The 22,136-nt window shown below is 55.3% G+C and overlaps 2 protein-coding genes across 6 annotated transcripts; one reads left to right on the top strand and one right to left on the bottom strand.

Moving 5' to 3' along the window:
- Positions 1-1,129: 1,129 nt before the first annotated feature.
- Positions 1,130-10,246, bottom strand: TRIM46 (tripartite motif containing 46; the record flags this gene model as incomplete). Of its 5 annotated transcripts, XM_079934986.1 has the most annotated exons (11): positions 1,130-1,767; positions 3,161-3,458; positions 4,279-4,581; positions 5,578-5,699; positions 5,958-6,211; positions 6,905-7,000; positions 7,121-7,264; positions 7,935-8,278; positions 8,520-8,801; positions 8,930-8,996; positions 10,169-10,231. In XM_079934986.1, 11 exons carry the CDS (start codon positions 10,229-10,231, stop codon positions 1,374-1,376), a joined length of 2,367 nt encoding a protein of 788 aa, XP_079791112.1. The 5 variants fall into 5 exon arrangements, with proteins under 5 accessions (XP_079791112.1, XP_079791113.1, XP_079791111.1 ...); XM_079934987.1 differs by lacking the exon at positions 8,930-8,996 and having other exon boundaries at positions 8,520-8,781; positions 10,169-10,246; XM_079934985.1 differs by lacking the exons at positions 8,930-8,996; positions 10,169-10,231 and adding an exon at positions 9,551-9,589 and having other exon boundaries at positions 8,520-8,781.
- A 693-nt stretch (positions 10,247-10,939) lies between these two features.
- On the top strand, positions 10,940-13,546 carry KRTCAP2 (keratinocyte associated protein 2; the record flags this gene model as incomplete). Its single annotated transcript, XM_079941517.1, is given in 6 exon segments — positions 10,940-10,981; positions 10,983-11,019; positions 11,345-11,499; positions 11,637-11,700; positions 13,088-13,154; positions 13,394-13,546. Coding segments are annotated over 6 exon segments (486 nt in total). The 3' UTR covers positions 13,515-13,546.
- Between the last annotated feature and the right edge of the window lie 8,590 nt (positions 13,547-22,136).

The following is a 22,136-nucleotide window of genomic DNA, read 5'->3' as shown; positions in this document are numbered from 1 at the left end:
GCCAGTGGCTCTCCCTTTTCCTCGGGCCTGGTTTTCACTCCCGCGCCCTCCTCTCCCCTGGGCGCGGTGCCCCCAGGCGGCTCTATTCTTAGCTGTTCGGGTGTGAAGTAAGTCCTCGGGCGGCGATAACAGCTGCAGAGTCAACAGGGCCACGATAAAGCTCCATGTAATATCCGGGGACTGGCACCGGACCCGGGCCCCTCCCTGGCCGCCCCGCCCGTCTCTGGCTCTGGGGTTGGCTACCCAGCACCCCGGGAATGGGGAAGTCGTTCTGGTTCCCCGATCCCTTTGGGCCCAGGCACGGGGCCCGCCCCCTCAATCGCATTCCCACAGAGCCTGGCGCCGCCGCCCGGACGCCCCGTCGCGGTGCTGACGCAAACAGCCACCGGAGCGAGGCGCCCCCTGGCGGCCACGATTGGCTCGGGCCTGGGCTGGGTACAGGTGTGGCAGAAGGCGGGGAAGCGACGGGCTTGGGGACCTCCTTCCCTCATGCGCCAGGTCCACCGTGCACCCCTGCTCTGAGTTATAGCAGGGAACCCTCGATTCCCCCCCCCACGGCCCGCCCCGCCTGCCACGTCCAACACAGAAACTAAGAGGAATGGGCTCAGGGAAGGCAAAGACATCACAGGAAGGCCTGGCATCACAGTTTATTGTTTATAAACCATGAAAATAACAGCTGTTGCTTGACATAGGCCTAGCAGTGCTCACCGCAGGGGGAGGCAACAGCGGGCACCAGAGGCCTTGCCAGGCCCAACCCAATGGGGACACTCAACCTCAGCTGGCTCCCCAAGGGAGACTTGGCACGTTGGCGTGGGTGCAGGACAGGTAAAGCATGCAAGAGGGAGTTAAGAGGCATGCGGCTGGGGGTACAGGGACCCAAATAAATAAAGCAGGATGATAGGGTCCCTTTCCCCTCACCAGGGAGTGCCTGGGCAGTGTCCAGCCAAAAAGCCTGCACGCCCCAAAGCTGTAGTTCAGCATGGATGAGTCAGGGAGCTTGGCAGGGCAGAGGGCAGAGCTGGGGAGCATGCCCAGTGTTCCAGGTGCCTTCCCTCCCAATCAGCCTGGGGAGGAGCACAGGGCAGGGATGGGGAAGGGGCTGTCTCCATGACTCGGGTAAGATGCCAAGGGCAGGTCACGGGGCAGAGACATGGGAGTGGGAGCCTGGATTAACAGGCAGTGGAGAGAATGGGGGACATCCAGAGAGGCGAGCAGAGAAGAGTCCCTTGGTCAAGAGAAGGCCCTGGGAAGACACAGACATAGGGGAAGGGACAGGACCACATGGCAGGAAGAGTTTGAGGGAGAAGCTTCGGGAGGAATAACCCAGCTTCAGGAGGCTTGGAAGGCCAGGGCCCAGGAGAGGCCCGGAAGGGTCAGTCCAGCTTGGCAAAGCCCCCAATGGTGACCTTCCTCTCGGGCTTAGTGCCCACGGGCTCCTGTAGCTGTACTGCACCACCCCCAATAAAACAAAAGGCAGGGCACACAGGTCCCGAGCAGTCCAGGGGGCACTCCAGGAGCCCTCGGAAGGACACAGCATCCAGGAAGGAAACCCGACCCCGCTCGTAGTCCAGGCAGATGCCCAGGCGGGGCGGCAGGGGCACTGTGCAGCTGGCCGCCGGGCCATCCCTCCCTGTCAGCCCTGCATTTGAGCTGGCCCCAGCCCCCAGCAGGATCTTGCCCATGCCAATGGTTAGGAAAGCGAAGGGTGGCGACGCCTCCACTGTGGCATCCTCGGCACCGCTGTCATGCCCACTGTCCGGGTCGTACCTGCAGGGGTGGGCGTTGGGTAGGAGGACGTTGGGGGGTGGAGTAAGTGTGTGGGGGAAGGGGTACCAGAGGGCTGAGATGTTGGAAGGATGGAATGTTGGGGAGCAAGTGGTTCAAAGGATTCATCTGGGGTGCTTCCTTGGTGGCACAGTGGTTAAGGATCTGCCTGCCAATGCAGGGGACACGGGTTTGAGCCCTGGTCCGGGAGGATCCCACATGCCGCGGAGCAACTAAGCCCGTGCGCCACAACTACTGAAGCCCGCGCCGCCTAGATCCCGTGCTCCGCAACAACAGAAGCCACCGCAGTGAGAAGGCCCGCGCACCGCAACGAAGAGTAGCCCCCAGCTCGACGCAACTAGAGAAAGCCCACGCAGCAGTGAAGACCCAACGCAGCCAAAAATGAAAAAAATGAAAAAATAAATAGAAAAAAAAGGATTGATTCTGGGCATTGAGAAGAAAACATGTTGAAGAGACAGGGGTTAGAATATAGGGCTGGGGGTTTGGTTTGGTAGGAAAGGGGTGTTGAAAGGAAAGCACATTGGCCAGAGAGGTGGGGGGAGGAGAAGAAAGACAGGGTATTGCTAAAGCACATTGAAGAAATGCAGAGCTTCCAACACAGGAAGGTGGTGAGGAAATGGTGCTGGGATATCATGCCGAGAGAGCATTTTGAGGGTTAGAGAATCTTGGAAGGATGAAGGGTTAGTGACTAAGGTACTGGGGAGAGGGAGAGAGCAGAGAAAGGAAGCTGGGAAGGTGGATGTTGGGAGAGAGATGAGGGCGGATCGGTGCCTTAGATGAAGGATGTTAGAGGAATGCAGGGTTTTGGGGACCATAGGGTTAAGAGGGAATTGGTGTCGAAAAGAAGGCATTTTAAAGAAATGGGGTACTGGGGGATAGAGTGCTGGGGAGGAAGGGGTCAGGGAGAAAAGTATGTGTGGGTGGGTGTTAAACAGGATGTTGTGGATGAGACGATATGGAGATGGAAAGTTGAAGGGAAGAATTTTAGGATGTTGAGAAAAGATGTGGGTGAAGGAGGTACTGGAGGGAAAAGGCTTTGTGGAGAAAGGATGTTGGAAACGGGGTGTTAGGGAGAAAGGACACGGAGACTTGGAGAGATGGTGTTTTAGCCTGAGTGACAGATGGAGGGAAGTGGAGATGGCTCCCTTTATTGTCCCTTTCCCCAGCCACTCCGAATATCAGTCCACAAAGCTCTTTCACTGAGCCCACATTTCTCCAGACCACAGCCACCCCCACAGCCTGGCTCTTATTACTTCCTCCTAATCTCCACCCAGCTCCATCCCAGCAAGTGTGTCCTCCCTTTGCACACCCCCGGCCCGTCCCCAGCTCCCCCACCCAGGTCCCCAAACCCCCATCCCTTCCAGAGAGGCCTGACCTGGGGCTGATCACATCGGGGGCACCCTGGAAGCTTTCCTGAAGCTTGCTCTCCAGCCCGACGCCCACCTTCACCAAGTAGGAGGCTGGGTCTACGGCGCAGGCCCAGTAGCTGCGGCCCTGGGTCACAGCCACATCGCCCAGGACCACATCCACGCTCAGGTGGCAGCCCGTCAGTAGCCGCTCAGCAGCCAGCAGCAGGGGCAGCCCTGGAACACTCCGCACCGCTCGCTGGTCCTTGCTGATGGCCAGCCGCTCTCGGCTTGTGCCCCAGCGGCCGTCGAGGAAGAAGTGCAGGACTGGAGTTGGGGAGGGTTGAGACAGAAGGAAGGACTTCAGGGACAAACACTGGCACTGGGGGGACCTTGAGGTGTTAGCACAAGACACTGGGAGATTTCAGAACATGGAACGAGTTACCAAGGGATGGGCAGGGGGCTCTGGGGAACAGGGCCTGGAGAACTGGAATGGGGAGCATAGGAAAAAAGAAGGGGCATCCCATCCCAAGTGGGCATGGGACCACAGGAAGAGTTTTAGTGATGATTAGTGGGCACAGAAATCAGTCTCCCAGACCCAGCTGACTCGCTATGCTGCCTCCCACCCCTTTCCCATGGCTGCGCCATGGAGGGTCCCCACTGCTGTCCATTCCACCTGGTGACATCCCACCACCATCCACCTGCACTTTCCAGCCCGCACTCTGGTGCTCTTACCTGGCTCTTACACTTAACCCCTAACTCTTCTGCCCCCTACTTGGGTGGCGATGCTTCTCTATCATGCCTACACCCCGGAGTCCCCACTATTTTCTGGAGAGTCACATTACCAACATTTATTGAGCCCTTACCATGAGCCAAAAACTCAGCTAAGCCCTTACACGTTATCATCTCACTTAATTCTCACAACAACCTTACGAGATAAGTATTGTTACTATCCCTACAGAAGAGGAACTTGAAGTTCAGGGAGGGTGAATAACTCGCGTAAAGAGAGGCAGAGCTGGGATTTGAACTCAGGCAGTCTCGCTTCAGAGCTAGTGAGAGTGATGCACTGGGTTATGCCATCTCCCCGGGGCCCACCCAGCACCAGCTGTCAGTGCCTGGGTCCCAAGTGTACCCTGTGCCCACTCACCGGGCGCTGGGGGCGTGTGCAGGTGCACATCTTCACTGTACTCGCCGTAGCCGGCCTTGTTGCAGCCACGGACACGCAGCACGTACACAGAGCCTGTGTCAGGGTTCTCAAGCAGGGCGCTGGTGCCCCTCACCTCTTCCCGCCGCTGCCAGCGGGTGGGGCCCGGCTGGGCCGGCACATCTGTGCGCCGGAACTCAATGGTGTAGTGCCAGGCAGGTGGTGAGTGGGGGGGCAGCCGCCAGCACAGGAAGATCTGGTCGTAGGCAAAGGTGCGCTGGGTGTCAATGACCGGAGCCTCGGGCACTGTTGGAAGAGACAGCGGGGGTCAGTCAGGGCCTGGCCGCGGGCCTGGCATGGAGGGCGAGCAGGAAAAGGGAAAGCAGCGGGAGCCGGGGGGGTGAGTGTGAGTGAGAGGGATCTGCAGGAGACACCTGTCTGGGCCCTGGGCAGGGATGGGCAGGGCAGAGCCCACGGGAGAAGGAGAGACAGGAGGCCTGAGGCCAGTCCCGGTCTGCCACTCCTTTGCTCTGGCCTTATGCCAGTCACGTCCCCTTTCTGGGCCTCAGTTTCCTCCTCTGTCAAATGAGGGTATGAGATCACATGGTGTCCCTTCTTTCTACGACCCTTTTAATTCTATGAATAAAGAGGAGCCCCGGGGAAAGGCAGGCAACGGCCACTGAAGCCCAGGCAAGAGGGCACTGAACAGGAAGGAGGGAACCGAGTGGGAGGGAGATAGAGGCAAGAGTCAGCAAGACAGAAAATAGGGGACAACAGAGGGCAAGCAAAAGCTTGATGGCAGGGGACAAGGTCGGGGGGAAGAGAAGGAAAGTCTAGAGGGCAAAGGTCAGAAGGACAAAAGGTCAGAAAGGCAAGGATTAAGAAAGGAAGGCGTAAGAGAGACAGAGGGCACTGGTCAGGGGAGAGGAAGGCAGGGATGGGGTCTGGTCAGGGCAGGAAAGAGAAGGAAGCCATGAGTGGGTAGCCGGGCTGTGTGGGAGTGGCAGGGCAGGGCAGGGGGCCTGGTGGGGGGCAGGACCCCTGGGGCAGGGCCGCTGACTTGCCTGGGGTGCTCCGGAGCAGAGTCCGCGGTGGCCACAGCCTACAAACAAAGAGAGGGAGAAGCGGCGCTGAGCGCGGTGGGACGGTGTGCTTAGGTGGGGTGGGCTAGGTGGGCAGGGCGGCTGGCCAGGCCAGGCAGGAGGCTGGGGAGTTCCCCGGCGGGCGTTGCCCCCCGGGCCCGCTGCTGGGGAGGAAGGGAGGAAGGCTCTAACTGGGCACGGGGCCTGGCCATCTCCTCACCTCGCAGGAAGTTAAGCTCTGTCAGCAGCTTCATCTCACGCCCCACGTCCAGCTGGCAATGGCGGAAGGAGGAGCTGGCAGCTGGCCGGAACATCTGGAGGGCCTCCGTAGCTCGGGCAATCCTGGGACGGGGGCAGGCCAGGGTCAGGCACTGCCATCTGGGCAGCCACCTCTCCCCTTGATTCTGCCTCGCCTGCCCCTAGAGCCTTGGTATCTGCTGGGGCCTTCTTCCCTGTCCATTCGGGCAAACTGCTATCAGTGTGGCCTGCTGAAAATCCTCAGGACCCAGCTCTCCATCAGGCAGTGCTCTCGACATTGCCTTATGCATGGACTACACCCACGACTGCCCCTACCCCGCAGGAGGCCGTGCCCCTGAGTACCTGTTGTGCAGCTGTTTGGCTGCTTGCACAAAGCAAGGCTGGTCTGTTTCCTTAAGCACCTCCTGAGCGTAGCCCACCAGACCTGAGCCATCCAGCAGGCTCCGGTGCTCCTGGATCTGGGCGCTGAGACGGGCCAGCCGCTCCTGCTGGCACTCCTCAATGGCCTGAAGCAGCGATGCCCGCCTCTCCTCCAGCACAGCCCCCAGCCCCCGCACCAGCTGGGACACCTCCTCCTTGGCCTGCTGACCACTCACCTGCCCAGAGAGCAACACTTACTATCTTCTTCTTGAAGGCAGCACCTGCACTAGACTCCTGGGGCACCATGCCATGGCTAGGATCACAAAGGATCTGGGGAAATCCTACCTACCCATTCTAATAGGGCCAGGTTCATGGCTCCAAAGGCTCCTGTACACCCAGATGGGCTCAACGCCTGACCATTTGTGCTAACCTTGCGGGATGCCCACACCATAATCAATCCTGATCCCTTAAGGACTCCCTCAGATAAGAGGCCATGACTATGCGAACGTCCATCTGTACTGTACTAACATCTTCCAGCATCTGTGCCATCCTTATCGCCCATCCCCATATCAGCTGATTCAAGCAATCTGGCAAAAGGTATCAGAGCCATCGCCTCACCCTCCTGGTCCAGGGCTGTGCAGCATCCTCAGCAGGCAGCTGAGCCTGAGGGCATCTGAGCTCCATCCCTGGGGCTTGCTCTCCCTCTCCTGGGTGATAGACACCCTGTCTCCACTGTAGCCTTGGGTACCACCTGGCCTGGGGCACTGTTGTTCCTGATGACCTGGTTTAACCAGAACCTCGACATATCCACGGACCCTACATGGGCTTCCTGAGCTTGCAACCAGGTGATCGGGCTGTGCGCATCCACACCCCCTTCCTGCTCCCACCCCCAGGCAGGGCCCAGGGCCCACCTCCACGCCCTCCCTCACCTCAGTGTGCCTCACGGTCTCCTCCAGCTCACAGATCTGGGTCTGTACTGTGTCCTGGTTTCCCAGGATGTATGTCAGGCTCTTTGTCAGCTTGTCCTGAGGGGGAAGAAAGAGGTGGGCATCACACCCGGCTCCAAAGAAGCCAGCAGTTCAGAGGAGGTGTGAGAGGGTGTGAGTGTGGGTCAGCACTGGGGCAGAGTGAGGCGGGGTCCTCACCTTGAGGGCCTGGTAGGCACTGAGCACAGGTGTGATCTTGTGGCCGCTGTGGGTGCGTCGCACACGGCAAAGTTGGCATACCAGTCGTTGGCAGGTCTTGCAGTAGTGGGTCACCTCTTCTTTGTGATCTGGGCACATCAGGCCCTAGGGGCAGAAAGAGCAATGAGACAGTCAGCCAGTGGTGTGTGTAAGGGTGCTGACCTACCACAGAGCAGTTTGGTGCCCTCCCTCTGCTGGCCCAATGTGGGTGGAGAGGAGTTCAGCTGGTGGTGCTCCATGGTGCCACCTGGTGGTACACCCTGGCATCAAGGAGAGCCTTTCCTGCAAGCTCCAGGCATTAGCCTTGCTTCTCCCTTCATTTACCTCACGGAAATGTGTGGTAATAACAAGAATGATGGTAATCTTAGCCTTGTGCTTAATAATTAGCCTTGGCCATCTTGTTTACTGCTGTAGCCCCAACGCCTAGAATAGCACCAGGCACACAGGTGCCTGATAAATATTTGTTCAATGAATGAATGCATAACAGACCGGTTTAGTGTATAAGTAACCTTCACAAACATTATCTCAGTGATCCTTTCAACAACCCTGCAAGCACAGATATTGCAGGGCAGATATTATAATCCTCATTCAGCAGATGAGATGGAGGCTCAAAGACGTTCAAAGATTTGTCCAGTGCCCTTCTGTTACAGAAAAAGGAGCTCGGCAATGGCAACTCCCTGGCTGTCTCCTTTTGGAAGCCCACAGTGCTGGGCACGCCCTCCCACCAAGCACCACCATGCCCCTCCCTTCCCAGGCCCCGCAAGGGCTGGCTCACCTTGGGGCGGAAGGAGAGGGTGGGCAGGGTGGGCTCATGTTGGGCCTTCTGGGTGCCCCAGGGGTGGAAGAGCTTGAAGCATTCGTTGCAGAAGGTGGCGCGGCACTCAGTGCAGCCCTTGGTGGCCTCTAGTGGCGGGGGCTTGCACAGCTGGCACAGGATGGCGCCACCCACACTCACACTCTGGCGGTACCGCTCCACCACACGCTCCAGGGTCAGGTTCCGGAACAGCCCTGCCAAGCCCCGCTCCCCCAGCTCCACATCGCCCTGGCAGGCTGGGCACGGAAACATGATCACCTGAGGGTGCAGAGCACCTCGCTTCCGCCCGGGGTATGTCCCAAAGCCTGTGGATGGGCCGGGAAGTAGGGAGGTGAAAATTATAGCTGGCTCAGAGTGGGGGAAGTCTTTTCAATTAAAAAATTAATTTCTATTGTGCCAGAGCGCAGCTCTCGTTAGAGCCTGGTTGGGCAGTATCTCCACCCCCTGAAAAACAGACAAATGCCCTTGGCCAGTGATGGACCCCTTCCATCTTCCTGATGGACATGCCAGCATCCCCACCCCCCACCCCACAGGTGCCAGCCCCACCTGACTTAAGCAGTCGGTCCAAGCGGTCTGGCTTGGGGAGAGTTCTGCGGGAGAGGCGGGGACTTCGGGTAGAAGGGGTGGAGGCAGGAGAGGTGGGCTCAGAGCTGGGGTCCCCACCATGGCCTACGTAGCCCTGCTGGCCCAGCACCTCCCGGGCACAGGCCTGGCATACATTGTGGGTACAGGGCAGCACCAGTGGCTGCTTGTACATCTCTTGACACACTGGGCACAGCAGTTCCTTCTCCATGTTCTTCATGCTCGTCTGTGGAGGGACCAGGAGGTTGGATCAGAGCTTGGACACCTGGGCATATCTCAACAGCCCCTCAACTGCCCCTTAAAGACCTAAAGGGTCTCAGGAATGGACAAGACAAGTACAAGGGACCAGACAAGCTATGGATTTTCCCCAGCACAAGCTTTGGCCTGGTTCACAGGCCTTCTCAGCTCCCTGTCTCTTGCTTCTGTTTCACTCCTGCAGAGCTACAGACCTGAGGAGGAGGGATGGTTGGAGCTCGGGTCACCCCAGCCTCAAGCCCCACCTCCTTCACTGTCCCAGTCCCAGCCGGACCTGCAGCCCCTCTCACCTGGCGTTTGCCCCTATCCGCCCATATCCGGGCCACCGGCCCCAGGCACATCTCTCAAGGATACAGCCCATTCAGCAGCTCGGTGCGGACCCCCGCCCGCTTCTCTGGCACTCCCCTGCCCCCCCTCCCCCGCGTGACTCCTCCCTAAAGCCAGGCTCTCTCCATCCTCCTGCTCACCCAGTCTGTCCTCCTGCCGCGGCTCCAGCCTGCAGCCGCCCTCGGCTCCATTCCCCATCACTAACCCATCCGGCTCCTCCTAACCCATTCCCTTTTGCCCCCCACCATCCGGCCCTCCAGCTCCCTTCCCCGGCGTAACCCGGCCTGCCGCAACCCCCTCCCCAAGCAAGGGGGAAAGGAGCGCCCCGCCTACTTGCCCCCTCCCCACCGGAAGTACCCCTCCCTTTTTTGGTGGCGGGGGTCCTCAAGCTATGCCCCACCCCCACACCTCACCTTGGTCCCTCTCTTCGCAGCCATCCCGGTCAGGGGCGCAGCTGACACAAAGGAGGGAGGGACACGGAGGGAGGGGGAAGGAAGTGGTTGGGGGGAGCAAAGCTGGCACCGCCCCTGGGAGAGCCGGGCCCGGGTTGCCATGACAACCGAAGGCTCAGAGGCAGCCCTGAGTGGGGGTGCAGTGGGGTGGGGTCTTGCGGAGGGGCTCAAATTGGGAACTGCACCGTGGGGCGGCCCTTTCCTCGCCCCCCCACCTGTCCTCAGTTTTCTTGGAATATATCCAAGCTCACTCACGCCCCCTCCTCATAGCATAGCCCCGTTGCCCTGCAGCCCCAGCCCCGGTGCACGGCTGGAGGCTACCCCAAGCCACCCGCTGCGTCCGGGTAGCTACATGTTCCTCACACCCCAGCGGATGGACGCCTTCACGGCATTCACCTCCCGGCTGCCCCCGGGATTACCCTCTCATACCTGCATCCCGACCCTCCCAGTCCTTTCTGCCATCACCCGCCCCCTGTCTACATCCCAGCATCTTGCGGGACCCCCACCTGTTCGAGGTCCCGGCTTGCCCGGGACCCCTATTCTCCCCCTCCCCTTCCCCTCGACCCCACCTTAACTCACACTGATGCGGACCAGTGCATCCATGATGGAAGTGAAGGCCTGCATATCCTCACCCTCAGCCATGGCCCTACCATGCCCGCCCGCCCCCGTGTGCCCGATCCCGGCTGCGGCTGCGAACCCCGAGCTTAATGCAGGAGCCCGGTGGGGATGTGGGGAGGGGTGGGGTGAGATGTCACTGCGCATGCTCGAGGGACCAGCCTCGAGCGGCGCTGGTCGAGGTAGGAGGTGGGAAATAGTTTTTCCCACGTGGTTCTCAGAAGGCTGTCGGGTCGGGGTGGGGTGGGGGGTGGGGTGGGGTTGGCTGGGTAACATGGAATCGTATTTGAGGGGGAGCCATTTCTTATGTTCGAATTCTTCATTGGCTTCTAATCTTACATAAAGCAGAAGGATAGTTTCAGAGAAAGATGGGCTCCAGCATGCAAGGACTAGATTTTGGTTTGGGCAAGAGTCCAGGGGAGATATCAAGGCAATGATCATGGGGCAGGTGGTCTTGAGGAACAGGCACTAAAGCTGACATAACTGACAAAGAAGACAGAAGTGGGCTAGAGGCTATAGTCCATGGGCACAGTGACTTGAAGAGTTAAGTGCAGCTTGCACTGAGAGGCAGCAGATGCTCTGGGTGCGGGGAAGGGCGGGGGACGAGGGTGGTGGCCAAGGACGCTCTTGGACGCAATATTTCCTCCCTTCAGGAAGAGGGCGCTGCATTCAGGCGCCGAGAGGGAGAAAGAGGAAGACGTGGGGGAGAAGCAAGTCCACGTCGGGGGCTGACGCATGCGCACAGCCAACCGTGCCCGGTTCGGCTCTCCTCTTGTACAGAGGCGCGGATTGGACCCGAGGGCAGGGCATGATGGGTAACAGGACCAGCGGGGTCCCCCACCGGGCGGACTAGTAGGGGGTCGGATTTGGGCGGGTCAGCTTTCGCGGTCCTCTCCCCGCAGAACTGACGTGTCCTGGGTTCCAGACGACGGGCATTTCCCACGGGGCTGGAGAGTTCGGGGCGTCCGGGACTGAGGAATTCTTGGGGGTTGCCACGGGGTGTGGGGAGTTGGGGAGGGTGGCTGCAGTCCCGGGAGTGCTTGCAGGTGGTTGGGCCCTCGAGTTCCCGGACCTGCCGAATCTGCCTGCGGCTCCTGGAGGGAGGGCTGGGCCTGACTCTGCGTGTCTCCTCCACTCCAGTGGTGGGTACAGGCACCTCGCTGGCGCTCTCCTCCCTCCTGTCCCTGCTGCTCTTCGCCGGGATGCAGATGTACAGCCGCCAGCTGGCCTCCACCGAGTGGCTCACCATCCAGGGCGGCCTGCTTGGTTCCGGCCTTTTCGTCTTCTCTCTCACTGTATCCGTTTTGCGGGGGAGCGGGCAGAGGTGTTTGAGGGTAGGAAGGGTGGTGGGCCACTCAGGCTTGTACCCTTCCCATTAGCCAAACATCTCTGCCCCCATTGCACGTCCTACTCCTTAACTCCCTCAACCCAGGCCTTCAATAATCTGGAGAATCTTGTCTTTGGCAAAGGATTCCAAGCAAAGATCTTCCCCGAGAGTAAGTGAAAATTGGGGGTTGAGTATTTGAACTCTCTCCAGTAACCTCCCCCAACACGGTACTGAATTTCCAGGTGCTTAATCAGTAAAGGTTTTTTAGGAGGAAAAAAAATGTGTATTAAGACTGTCTGGAGACAGATGATGGTTTTTGGAAGCGGCACTTTATCTAGCTCGCGGAACTGGAGCTAGAAGAGAGGGCCTCTGAAAGCAAGAAACTCAGGTTACTTCCTGGCCAGTTCCCAGGGAAGGTTTGAGGGGAACAGGCAGGTTTGGGCCTGTAATGAATACATCCAAGAAGGGATGTTCTTTGTTTCCACCAGAAAAAGAAGAAGAAGGGCCAAATCAGTTGAGGGGTTCCGAGGTGAAATTGACCCAATATTAGTGAATTCTGTTTGAGATGATTGTGAAGAGCCTAAGTGTTAGAGACACCAGCTTTCTGTGTCAGCAGGAATCCTGACCAAATTAGAGTCACTGTCAGATTGTTTTCCTTTTGAAACGGTTCTAATCAAGAATTGATGATTCAGTTATTTATGGAGAATTAAGTTCAGAAAGCCAATTAGGCGTCCAGGCCAGATCACCTAAGGGATGCCACATGCCCCAAATGGACAGCAGACGCCACCTCTTGTGACGCCTTCACCTGGTAGAACAAAGACCTGTCACTGTGGCCCTCGTTTCTTTGTCCCCCTTATGTTTTGCTCTTTCCACCTAGGCTTCCGGAGGTCCTTTCGTACAGCAGCTTCAGAACTTCTCTTTGTTAGATTTTATTTCTAAGTGTATTGTCTTCATTTGCTTCTGAAAGAAACCTTTGTAGTGGGGCAAGCTATTAGGCCCTCTTCAGCTGCCCTGCCCTCCCCAGCTGGGCAGGTGGGATTGCCCTTGCTATCTGCCCTCCCACCTTCTCTCTAGTCCTACTCTAGATGTCTTGAGACCCTTTTCTGTCCCCATGGGTGTGTGTACCCAGACACTCTGCTCTCCAACTTATGTCCAGGAACTGAGGCCCTCGACTTCCATAACTAGCCAGCCAGGTTAATGAATTGATCCCCATTGTCTGGCTTCTGTTGCGAAGGCCTTGACTCTCTTCCTCAAATGGGAGCAAGCCTTGCCCTTCAGATTCTGCTGTCACCTTTCCTTTTCCTTTTTATTGGAGGGAATCCAGGATAGAGAAGTTAAGTGATATTTGGGGCAGAGCTGGTAATGAGCATGCATCTCCTACCTCCGTGTCCTGGGCATCAACAAGGCCATCTGAGGTCCTCCTGCTGTTGTCATGCCCTTCCCCTCGAAGCAGTTCCCCCAGGATTCAGAGGGCCCCAGATTTCTTCTAGACTCCACATATGAATGCCTGGTGTTTCCATTCTGACCACCCTCCTTGTCCCCTCTTGCTTCCCCAGTTCTCCTCTGCCTCCTGTTGGCTCTCTTTGCATCTGGCCTCATCCACCGAGTCTGTGTCACCACCTGGTAAGTGCCTGACAGCTGAGTAAGTGGTGTAGCATCCTGTCCTTTGGCACCCGATCCTCCTGTGATGGTTCCAGACTTCCCCATACGTCCCTCCCACTCTGTTCTTCCTCTGTCCCCTTCCCCATTTTCCTAAACCTGATCCTGGATTCTTTCCCTCATGCTGGTATCTGTCTGCTCTAGGAGGCACCAGGCTGGCAGCATGCCCACTGATACCATGACCTTTCTCTTTCACCCTGTAGCTTCATCTTCTCCATGGTTGGTCTGTACTACATCAACAAGATCTCTTCCACTCTGTACCAGGCAACAGCTCCAGTCCTCACACCAGCCAAGGTGACGGGCAAGGGCAAAAAGAGAAACTGACCCTAAATGTTTAATAAAGTTGATTCTTTGTAGCTCTGTAAGCTGTGATATGCTGTGGGCCTCTCCTGCCCATCGCTGCATGGGTGTGCAGAATGTTGGGGCAGATGGGTACTTGCTGTTTTCAGACCTTGAGGATGGTGGGGTTTCCTTCCTCCAAGGTTCATTTTTACCAAATATTTATTGAGTGCCATCAGTGCCAGGCACTGGAGTGGCATATACTTGTGTGAGAGTCTCACGGAAGAAAAGTGCGTGAATGGGCGGCAGTCTTGCCCTTTGGGAAAAGGGGTAAAGACTGCAGTGCAGGAATGCCTGCCCCTCGGAACTGGAATAGATCTTGGAACAGAGGAGTAAGGGAGGGAAAGGCCCCTCACCCCTGCACCTCCCCATGGAGTTCCATTTAACCTGTGAGGGCTTCGTTACTCTAGCTCCCCACCCTGAGCAAATGAGCCCCCTGCCCCTTCTGCTCCAGGTCTGCAGGTGGGAATTCCCTACTGATGTTGCCCTCCTGGACCCATCTGTTCTTCAGCATGGATGTCTGCCCGTGTTTAGAAAGACTCCCAGGTTGATCACTGTCCCTATCCTCTTTGGTCTGTGCCTTCATTTTTTCTCCTCTGTCTCATAGCCAAGGAATTAAGAAACCTCCTAAGTTTTAGCAAAGTGTTGAATACATAAAACGATAGGAACAAGGCCACCAACCTTGGAGCCAGCCTTAATGGAAGTGAGGGATGTGACTTCTCAGGTCCTGCTCTGTCCATGCTCTGCCATGAGGAGTGCCTCTCTGTCCAGAGTGTCTGTCCTTTGGGGCACCTAGGCACCGTCCCTCTTGCTGGGTGGTGTGGGCTTTAGGGTGCTTACCGTGCCTTGGTCAGCTTTGTATTCTCCACAGTGCCTGATAATGGGCAGTGAGGACTGGTGGGTTGGTTGAATGAAAGAACCTGTCCTCCTAGAACAGAAAATCCTGTACATGGGATGTGGCTGAGTTTGGGAATGAGACCCAGTGAAGAGGAAGAAGTGAGTCAAAGGAGTTCTGGTCAAGAATTAGAGGCCCCCGCCCTGAAACCCCCATTTGTAGCCGGACTCCCTCCCGGACCCTTTCTTCTGTATGCCTAGGCTGAGGGAGAGCTATGCAGTTTACCCACATTGCCTGCAGAGGGCGCCACGAGCTCACATCTTCCTCCAGGAGACTCGCACTACTCCCCTGCCTGTTGGCCCTGAGGGCTGGGAGGGTTGCTGCTGGGTCTCAGGGTTCTTGCTGAGTCTCTCCGGTGGAAACCAGCTCTTGGAGGACCCGAAAGACTGGCCCATTCGGAAGGGCTGAAGCCTGAATCAAGTCTTCTTGCTCTTCCAGTCTGGGAATGGAAGCAAAGAGAGTTCAGTGGAGACCAGAGCCTTCCTGAGGGGGAATGGTAGCTCTAGGCTCCAACTTACCTGGTGATGGTTGGGGGGTTACCGTATGTGGGACCCTTGGGGAGAGGAAAGGTTGTCCAAAATGGGTCCTGGACCTCCGGGGAGGCTGGGTTAGTTCTAGGTCTCGCTTTGTCAAACCTAGACTTCCTCCTGACCTGGAGTGGGAGCAGTGGGCAGAGGGCCAGGCCCCAGCCCAGGTGAGCATAGACACAGCTGGGGGATCTGGCCACCTCAGGGCACCATGCCTTCCATGATAAGAGCTTGTGTGGGGCCAGGTTAGGGGAGGACAGGGGAGAGCCTGAGCAGGTGCCAGGACAATGTCAAGGGATCTGGGCACCTGCTGCCACCCACTACGTAGGCATCAGGGACAGTATGTGGCCAGGAATAATGACCCCCTGCTCAGGGAATGGGTGCCTTTACCAGGCAGGTTGGTGCTGAACCTCAGCTCTCTACCCAGCCTATCCCTGGGGTGCCTAGCTGCCGGCTGCCTCCACCTGACCTAGCAATTAACCCTGGAAAGGGTATCCCAGACACCAAACACCATCATTAATTAAGGGGGGGGCTTCCCTGGTGGCGTAGTCTTTGGGAGTCCGCCTGCCTATGCAGGGGACACGGGTTCGTGCCCCGGTCCGGGAGGATCCCACATGCCGCGGAGCGGCTGGGCCCGTGAGCCATGGCCGCTGAGCCTGCGCATCCGGAGCCTGTGCTCCGCGGCGGGAGAGGCCATGGCAGTGAGAGGTCAGCGTACTGCAAAAAAAAAAAAAAAAAAGTAAGGGGGCGTGAGGCCATCATGGCTTCTGGAGACCCGAAGGTGAGAAGGGCAAAGGTGTAACCTCTTGGCCCCGGGACGCCTGGGTCTCTGCACCACCCCGGGGGCTGGAGGCCTAGGGGAGAGATGGGCGGTCCGCCCCTGGAGGCCAGAGGGAAGCCAGGTGTTTCCTCCTGCTCCCTCACACGTGGCCCTGACACCCGCCAGCGCCCGCTGCCTGCTCCGGAAACAGGAGTAAATAATACAGCGGGAGGGAGCCTTGGATACTAGTGGGGGGTGCTGGCGGGAGAGGGCTCCTGACCCAGAGGTGCGCTTCTTGGGGCAGAAGGTGATGCCACCTAAAAAGACGGTGGTGGGAAGGTGAGATGAGGGGGCTCCCCTGCCCGGGCAGAGGCTGGACTCCTCTCGGGCTGGCACTGACTTGAGGGGATGCCTGGCATTTAGGGCATGCCAGAAGGTGGGGGGGGCAGGGCAGACAGGGAGGGGGAGTCTACGCCAGGCCTTGGCTCCAGCCCTTTCCGGACCTTATTGTCCTTGGTGAGAACAGGACGCTGTCCCGTTCCCACTGCCCGGCCCCCCAGCTCTGCTCCCCAGGGGCTCGGGAAGGATGTTGGGAAACAAGAGAAGCCAGAGATTGGTAGAGACAGAGATGCTGAGAGACACAGAGACAGATACAAAGGGGAAAGTTTCAGTCAAAAGCAAGTATTGAAGTTCATTGTGAGCTTGAGCCAGCGCTGAGCGCTATGGGAACCGTGAACGAATGGGAAGCTGGAGGCCCTGCCCTCAGGGACCTCTGGACTGGCCTGCGCACACTCCTCCTTGACTTAGGGTTACTCACAGAGCCACCTCCTAAGCAGACAATAGGCAGAACCCCTGTGCGTGCACAGTTGGTGGCAGTTAATTGCTTCACCTCAACTACATTCCTTTTCCTCCCTCCCAGCAGGCTGGAAGTTCCTCCGGGGTCAAGGCCAAGATCATGCTCCCAAATCCCACCTCCCGACCCCCTCAGGGCTGAGAGCAAGCTGGCCACCAGAGACTGCACTATAAATGCTATCTGGTTGAGCTCCCGCCCTGGCAGAGAGAGAAGCCCCCTAGCTGGCCCTAGAATTAGGCACTGCATTACCTGGGGTGGAGGGCAAAGTGTGAACTGCCTGCCCTGGGGCAGGAAGCAGGCTTTAGAGCTGCCCTCACCCCCACCCCTGCTTCCCCTGGGCCTTGAAGAGCCAGCTATTCCCACCCCAGCCTCCGCATCCCTGGGGGCTCAGGGTGGGCCTCCTTCCTTCCAACTCTCCTACCTGGGCCCACAGTTCTCAGCAACCACTCCCCTGGGAGACAGATCCTCTGAAAAGTGGAGAGAAGTCCAGGTTCCTTCTGTCTACTGAGGTTCCAGATGCACTTCAAAATGAAGAAAAACTGAGACATGTTTGAAATGTGTACACTTGACAAATTAACAATTTTTAAGACAAAATGATGATACAATATAATCATGCTAGTCGCAAGGTCATCACAGGATTTTTAGAAATGTTTCCCTTCACAGGGAACTGCAGCCCCTACTTTATCATGTAAAGTTCTATGATAATGCACATATCAGAGTCATTGTAGGATTCTTTCTACTTTTGTATATATTTGAAAATTCCACAGTAAAAGTTAAATCATTTGTACTGTAAATCCCTTCTTTCTGTTCTGTGGGAGAGTGACAGTGTGACTGAATGAAAGCACACTTGGAGATAACTTCAGAAGCCTACATTTGAGGCCCTGTGTGACAATGAGGCCTGAGCCATATGGCACTTATGGTCTTTGAGGAGACCTTCTCTGAGAATTCCACTCACCTCAAATAAGTTGGACATGTTTCCCCTACTTTTAGGCTGAGACACTAACAGAAGGGACTGAAAAGTGGGATTCCCTTCTGCACAGGTCAGGACCCCACAGAAAAACCTCCCACACACCCCCATTCTGGGCCAAGAGTTGCTGTGAGGGCTGCTTCAAGGGAATTTCTGGGACTGAGGTGCATGTATACTGGTGTGTGAAGGCCTAGACTAACCCTCCAGGGAGATCCCTCCCCTTCCTGTTCTCGGTATCCAGCCCCCATTTCCAGCCTCTGTGACCCGGGCCTTTTTCTGACTCAGACAGCTTCAGGTTCTAGACATATGTGGGGCAGTAGGAAAGAGCCCAGGTCTTGAAATCAGACAGACCTGAGTTCTAGTTTTGGCTCTGACACTTACCAGGTGAGGGTCCTTGGGCAAGCTGAGTGATCTCTCTGCACCTTAAATTCATCATCTGTAAAATGAGGATAATAATACTTGCCTCAAATTGTGGCAAAGAGGATTGGAATTAAATATCAACGTGGAAGAGCCTAGCATAGCGCTTAACCTATTAGGCATTTGACAAATGTCATCTTCTCCCACGTGATAACAACCATGACCTTGCCAGCCAACTTAGTGCTTTACAGATATTCTCAGTTTCAACACTTACATCAACCTTATGAGATTGATATTCTTACTCTGTGTGGTTAATTTTTTTTTTTTTTGGCGGTACGCGGGCCTCTCACTGTTGTGGCCTCTCCCGTTGCGGAGCACAGGCCCCGGACGCGCAGGCTCAGTGGCCATAGCCCACGGGCCCAGCTGCTGCGCGGCATGTGGGATCCTCCCAGACCGGGGCACAAACCCGTGTACCCTGCATCGGCAGGCGGACCCCCAGCCACTGTGCCACCAGGGAAGCCCTGTGTGGTTAATTTTATGTGTCATCTTGGCTGGGCCACATTGCCCGGATATTGGGTCAAACATTACTCTGGATGTTTCTTTTTTTTCATTTTTTGGCCGCACCATGTGGCGCGCAAGATCTTGGTTCCCCGACCAGGGATCGAACCCGTGCTCTCTCCAGTGGAAGTGTGGAGTCCTAACCACCGGACCACCAAGAAATTCCCACTCTGGATGTTTCTGTGAGAGGGTTTTTGAATGAGATTTACATTTAAAATAGGAGTAAAGCAGATTGCCCTCCATAATGTGGGTGGGCCTCATCCAATCCACTGAAAAACTACATAGAACAAAAGACTGACCTCCCCAGAGAAGGAGGGAATTCAGTGGCAGATAACCTGTGGACTTGAACAGCAACGTTGGCTCTGGCCTGCTGGGTTCTCTCACTGGTCTATGCTCATGTGGGCTGGGACCTGGCCCTCTGCCCACTGTTCCCAGCCCCAGTCAGGAGGAAGTCAAGACAGAGTGAGACCTTGCAGATATTGGGTTTGCCAGCCTCTACAACTTCATGAGACAAGACCTTAAATTTCATGGATATATCTCCTATTGGTTCTGGTCCTCTGGAGAACCCTGACTAATACATCTGTTTCAGTGAAATAAAATGGGGTAAAATGCAAGAGAGGTTAAAACAACCCGCTCAAGATTATAAGGGAGGACTGCCCTGGTGGCGCAGTGGTTAAGAATCCGCCTGCCAATGCAGGGGACACAGGGTCATGCCCTGGTCGGGAAAGATCCCACATGCCGCGGAGCAACTAAGCCCGTGCGCCACAACTACTGAGCCTGTGCTCTAGAGCCCGCGAGCCACAACTACTGAGCCTGCTTGACACAACTACCAAAGCCCGTAAGCCTGGAGCCTGTGCTCTGCAACAAGAGAAGCCCCCACAATGGGAAACCTGCACACCACAACGAAGAGTAGCCCCTGCTCGCCGCAACTAGAGAAAGCCCACATGTAGCAACGAAGACCCAACGCAGCCAAAAATAAATAAAGCAAGAAAGAAAAAGAAAAAGATTATAAGGGAAGGCAAGGCTGGAGTTGAAATCCAGATCCATTGGTATTTGCCTTGATGCTTAACCAACATGGTTACAACACAGCATCTGATCCCTGCCACCCCTGACCTCATCTCCTCACACTCTTCCCCATGCTCCTCCATCCCACTCCTGGCTTCCATGTGTCCCCTGTGCCACCTCATGGCCTTTGCACATGCTGTTCCCACTGCCTGGAACAGCCATCCAGCGGTTATCTACACTTCTGTGTCCTTCACCTCATTCAAGTTTCCATGCAAATGTCTCAGAGACACCCTTCTGACCATGCTATATCACATGGTACACTGTCACCCTTTAGCCCCTCACCTAGCTATATTTTTCTTCACAGTACTTCTCACCACTTGATACATTAAATATTTGTTTGTTTCCTGTCTGTCTCCTACCATTTCATTGAAGCAGTGTGTTTTCATTGCAAGCTTCATTGAAAGCAGAGATTTTGTCTCTTTTGGTCATTAGAATACTGCTTGACGTAGGTGCTAAATACATGTTTGTTAAAAGAACCAAGAACCCCACTAGCCATACACCATTGTCACACTTTGAGCTCTTTGCTAAAACTCAACTTCCAGCCTGCATCAACTCCAAACTGCTGAATCCTCAGAATCAGCCGAATGTTTCTGTCAGCCACCAGCCCTGTTTCTGGATCCCTCCTGCCTCAGGCTATTGTCTTTTCCCATCTTGGTCTCCTCTAGTTCACCTGATTCACCCAGACCCTTCTCCAATCAGCAGCACAATCTCTGATGCACTATTTCCCCTGAAAGCCCGGCTCTGATTTTGTCTGTATGTGTTTTTGTGGATTACATGTCTGTCTGTCCTGTCACCCCAACGGAGCTGTGGGTGCCCTGAGGATGCTGATAGAATTAACACAATCTAATCACCTGGAACCTTCCTCAAGGACTCAATAATCACCATGGCACCTGCTGCCTGACAGGACACACACAGGCACACATGGGGACCTCCCACTTCTCTAAGGGGGGAAGATGCTGACCTGAGGGACCAAACCCAACACAAATACTTTGTTTTTAAACATCTTTATTGGAGCATAATTGCTTTACAATGGTGTGTTAGTTTCTGCCTTATAACAAAGTGAGTCACCTATACGTATACATATATCCCCATATCCCCTCCCTCTTGAGCCTCCCTCCCACCCCTCTAGGTGGTCACAAAGCACGGAGCTGATCTCCCTGTGCTATGCGGCGGCTTCCCACTAGCTAGCTATTTTACATTTGGTAGTGTATATATGTCCATGCCACTCTCTCACTTCGTCCCAGCTTACCCTTCCCCCTCCCTGTGTCCTCAAGTCCATTCTCTACGTCTGCATCTTTATTCCTGTCCTGCCCCTAGGTTCTTTAGAACCATTTTTTTTTTTGTAGATTCCATATATATGTGTTAGCATACAGTATTTTTTTATTGTTGCAAATTTATTTTCCCAAATTTCTTACCATTTATTTTATAATTTTGTCCTTTATTTTATTTTTATTTTATTAGGTAATCTTTTTTCTTGAATTTTATTTTATTTATTTTTTATACAGCAGGTTCTTATTAGTTATCTATTTTATACATATTAGTGTATATATGTCAATCCCAATCTTCCAATTCATCCCACCACCACCCCACCACCACCACTTTCCCCTCTTGATGTCCATATGTTTGTTCTCTACATCTGTGTCTCTATTTATGCCCTGCAAACTGGCTCATCTGTACCATTTTTCTAGGTTCCACATATATTGTTAGCATACAGTATTAACACAAATACTTTTAAGGGGTCTTTCTTAGGTAGCCTGACCCTGGCTGGCCTTTCCAGCTTCACCTCCTGCCACTCCTCCATGAAGCAGTCTTCGTGCCAGAGACAGACACAGAGGGTTACTCACAATGAACTCTCAAGCCTCCCTGCCTTTGTTCAGGTTTTCCCTTGGCTTTGCAAGCTCTGCCCTCAATCACTATCTGAATTCTCTTACTCATCTTTCCAGTATCACCTTGGGCTTTAGGGCCTATTTGATAGAGGCTCATGCCTTTCCTGAAACAGTCAATCCCTTACTGTGTGTTGTATGTAATTTTGCATATTCTCCCATCTTTAGTGCACTTTAGAATAAGGGCTCCACGGGAACTTCCTGGTTGTCTAGTGGTTAGGACTCTGTGCTTTCACTGCTGAGGGCCTGGGCTCAACCCCTGGTCGGGGAACTAAGATCCTGCAAGCTGCGAGGTGCGGCCAATAAATAAATTAAATAAATAAATAAATAGAGGGCTCCAGATTTGGAATTTGTCTCTCACTGAAACCAAAGCTTGCCAAAGGTGGGACTTCCCTGGTGGTGCACAGTGGTTAAGAATCCACCTGCCAATGCAGGGGACACAGGTTCAAGCCCTGGTCCAGGAAGATCCCACATGCCGTGGAGCAACTAAGCCCATGAGCCACTGCGTGCCTAGAGCCGGTGCTCCACAAGAGAAGGCACCTCAATGAGAAGCCCATGCACCGCAGAGAAGAATAGCCCCCACTCGATGCAACTAGAAAAAGCCTGCGCACAGCAACAAAGACCCAACACAGCCAAAAAAAAAAAGCTTGCCAAAGGAGAAAACTCCAACAAATGTGAGAAAACTGAAGCTCAGAGAGGTTAAGTTACTTGCCCAACGTCACATAGCTAAGTAAAGGAAAGA

This window comes from Stenella coeruleoalba (assembly GCF_951394435.1).
Source record: "Stenella coeruleoalba genome assembly, chromosome: 1".
NCBI classification, from domain to species: domain Eukaryota; kingdom Metazoa; phylum Chordata; class Mammalia; order Artiodactyla; family Delphinidae; genus Stenella; species Stenella coeruleoalba.
The sequence above is the reverse complement of the archived record's forward strand: the minus strand, read 5'-3'. Positions and strand labels throughout refer to the sequence as shown.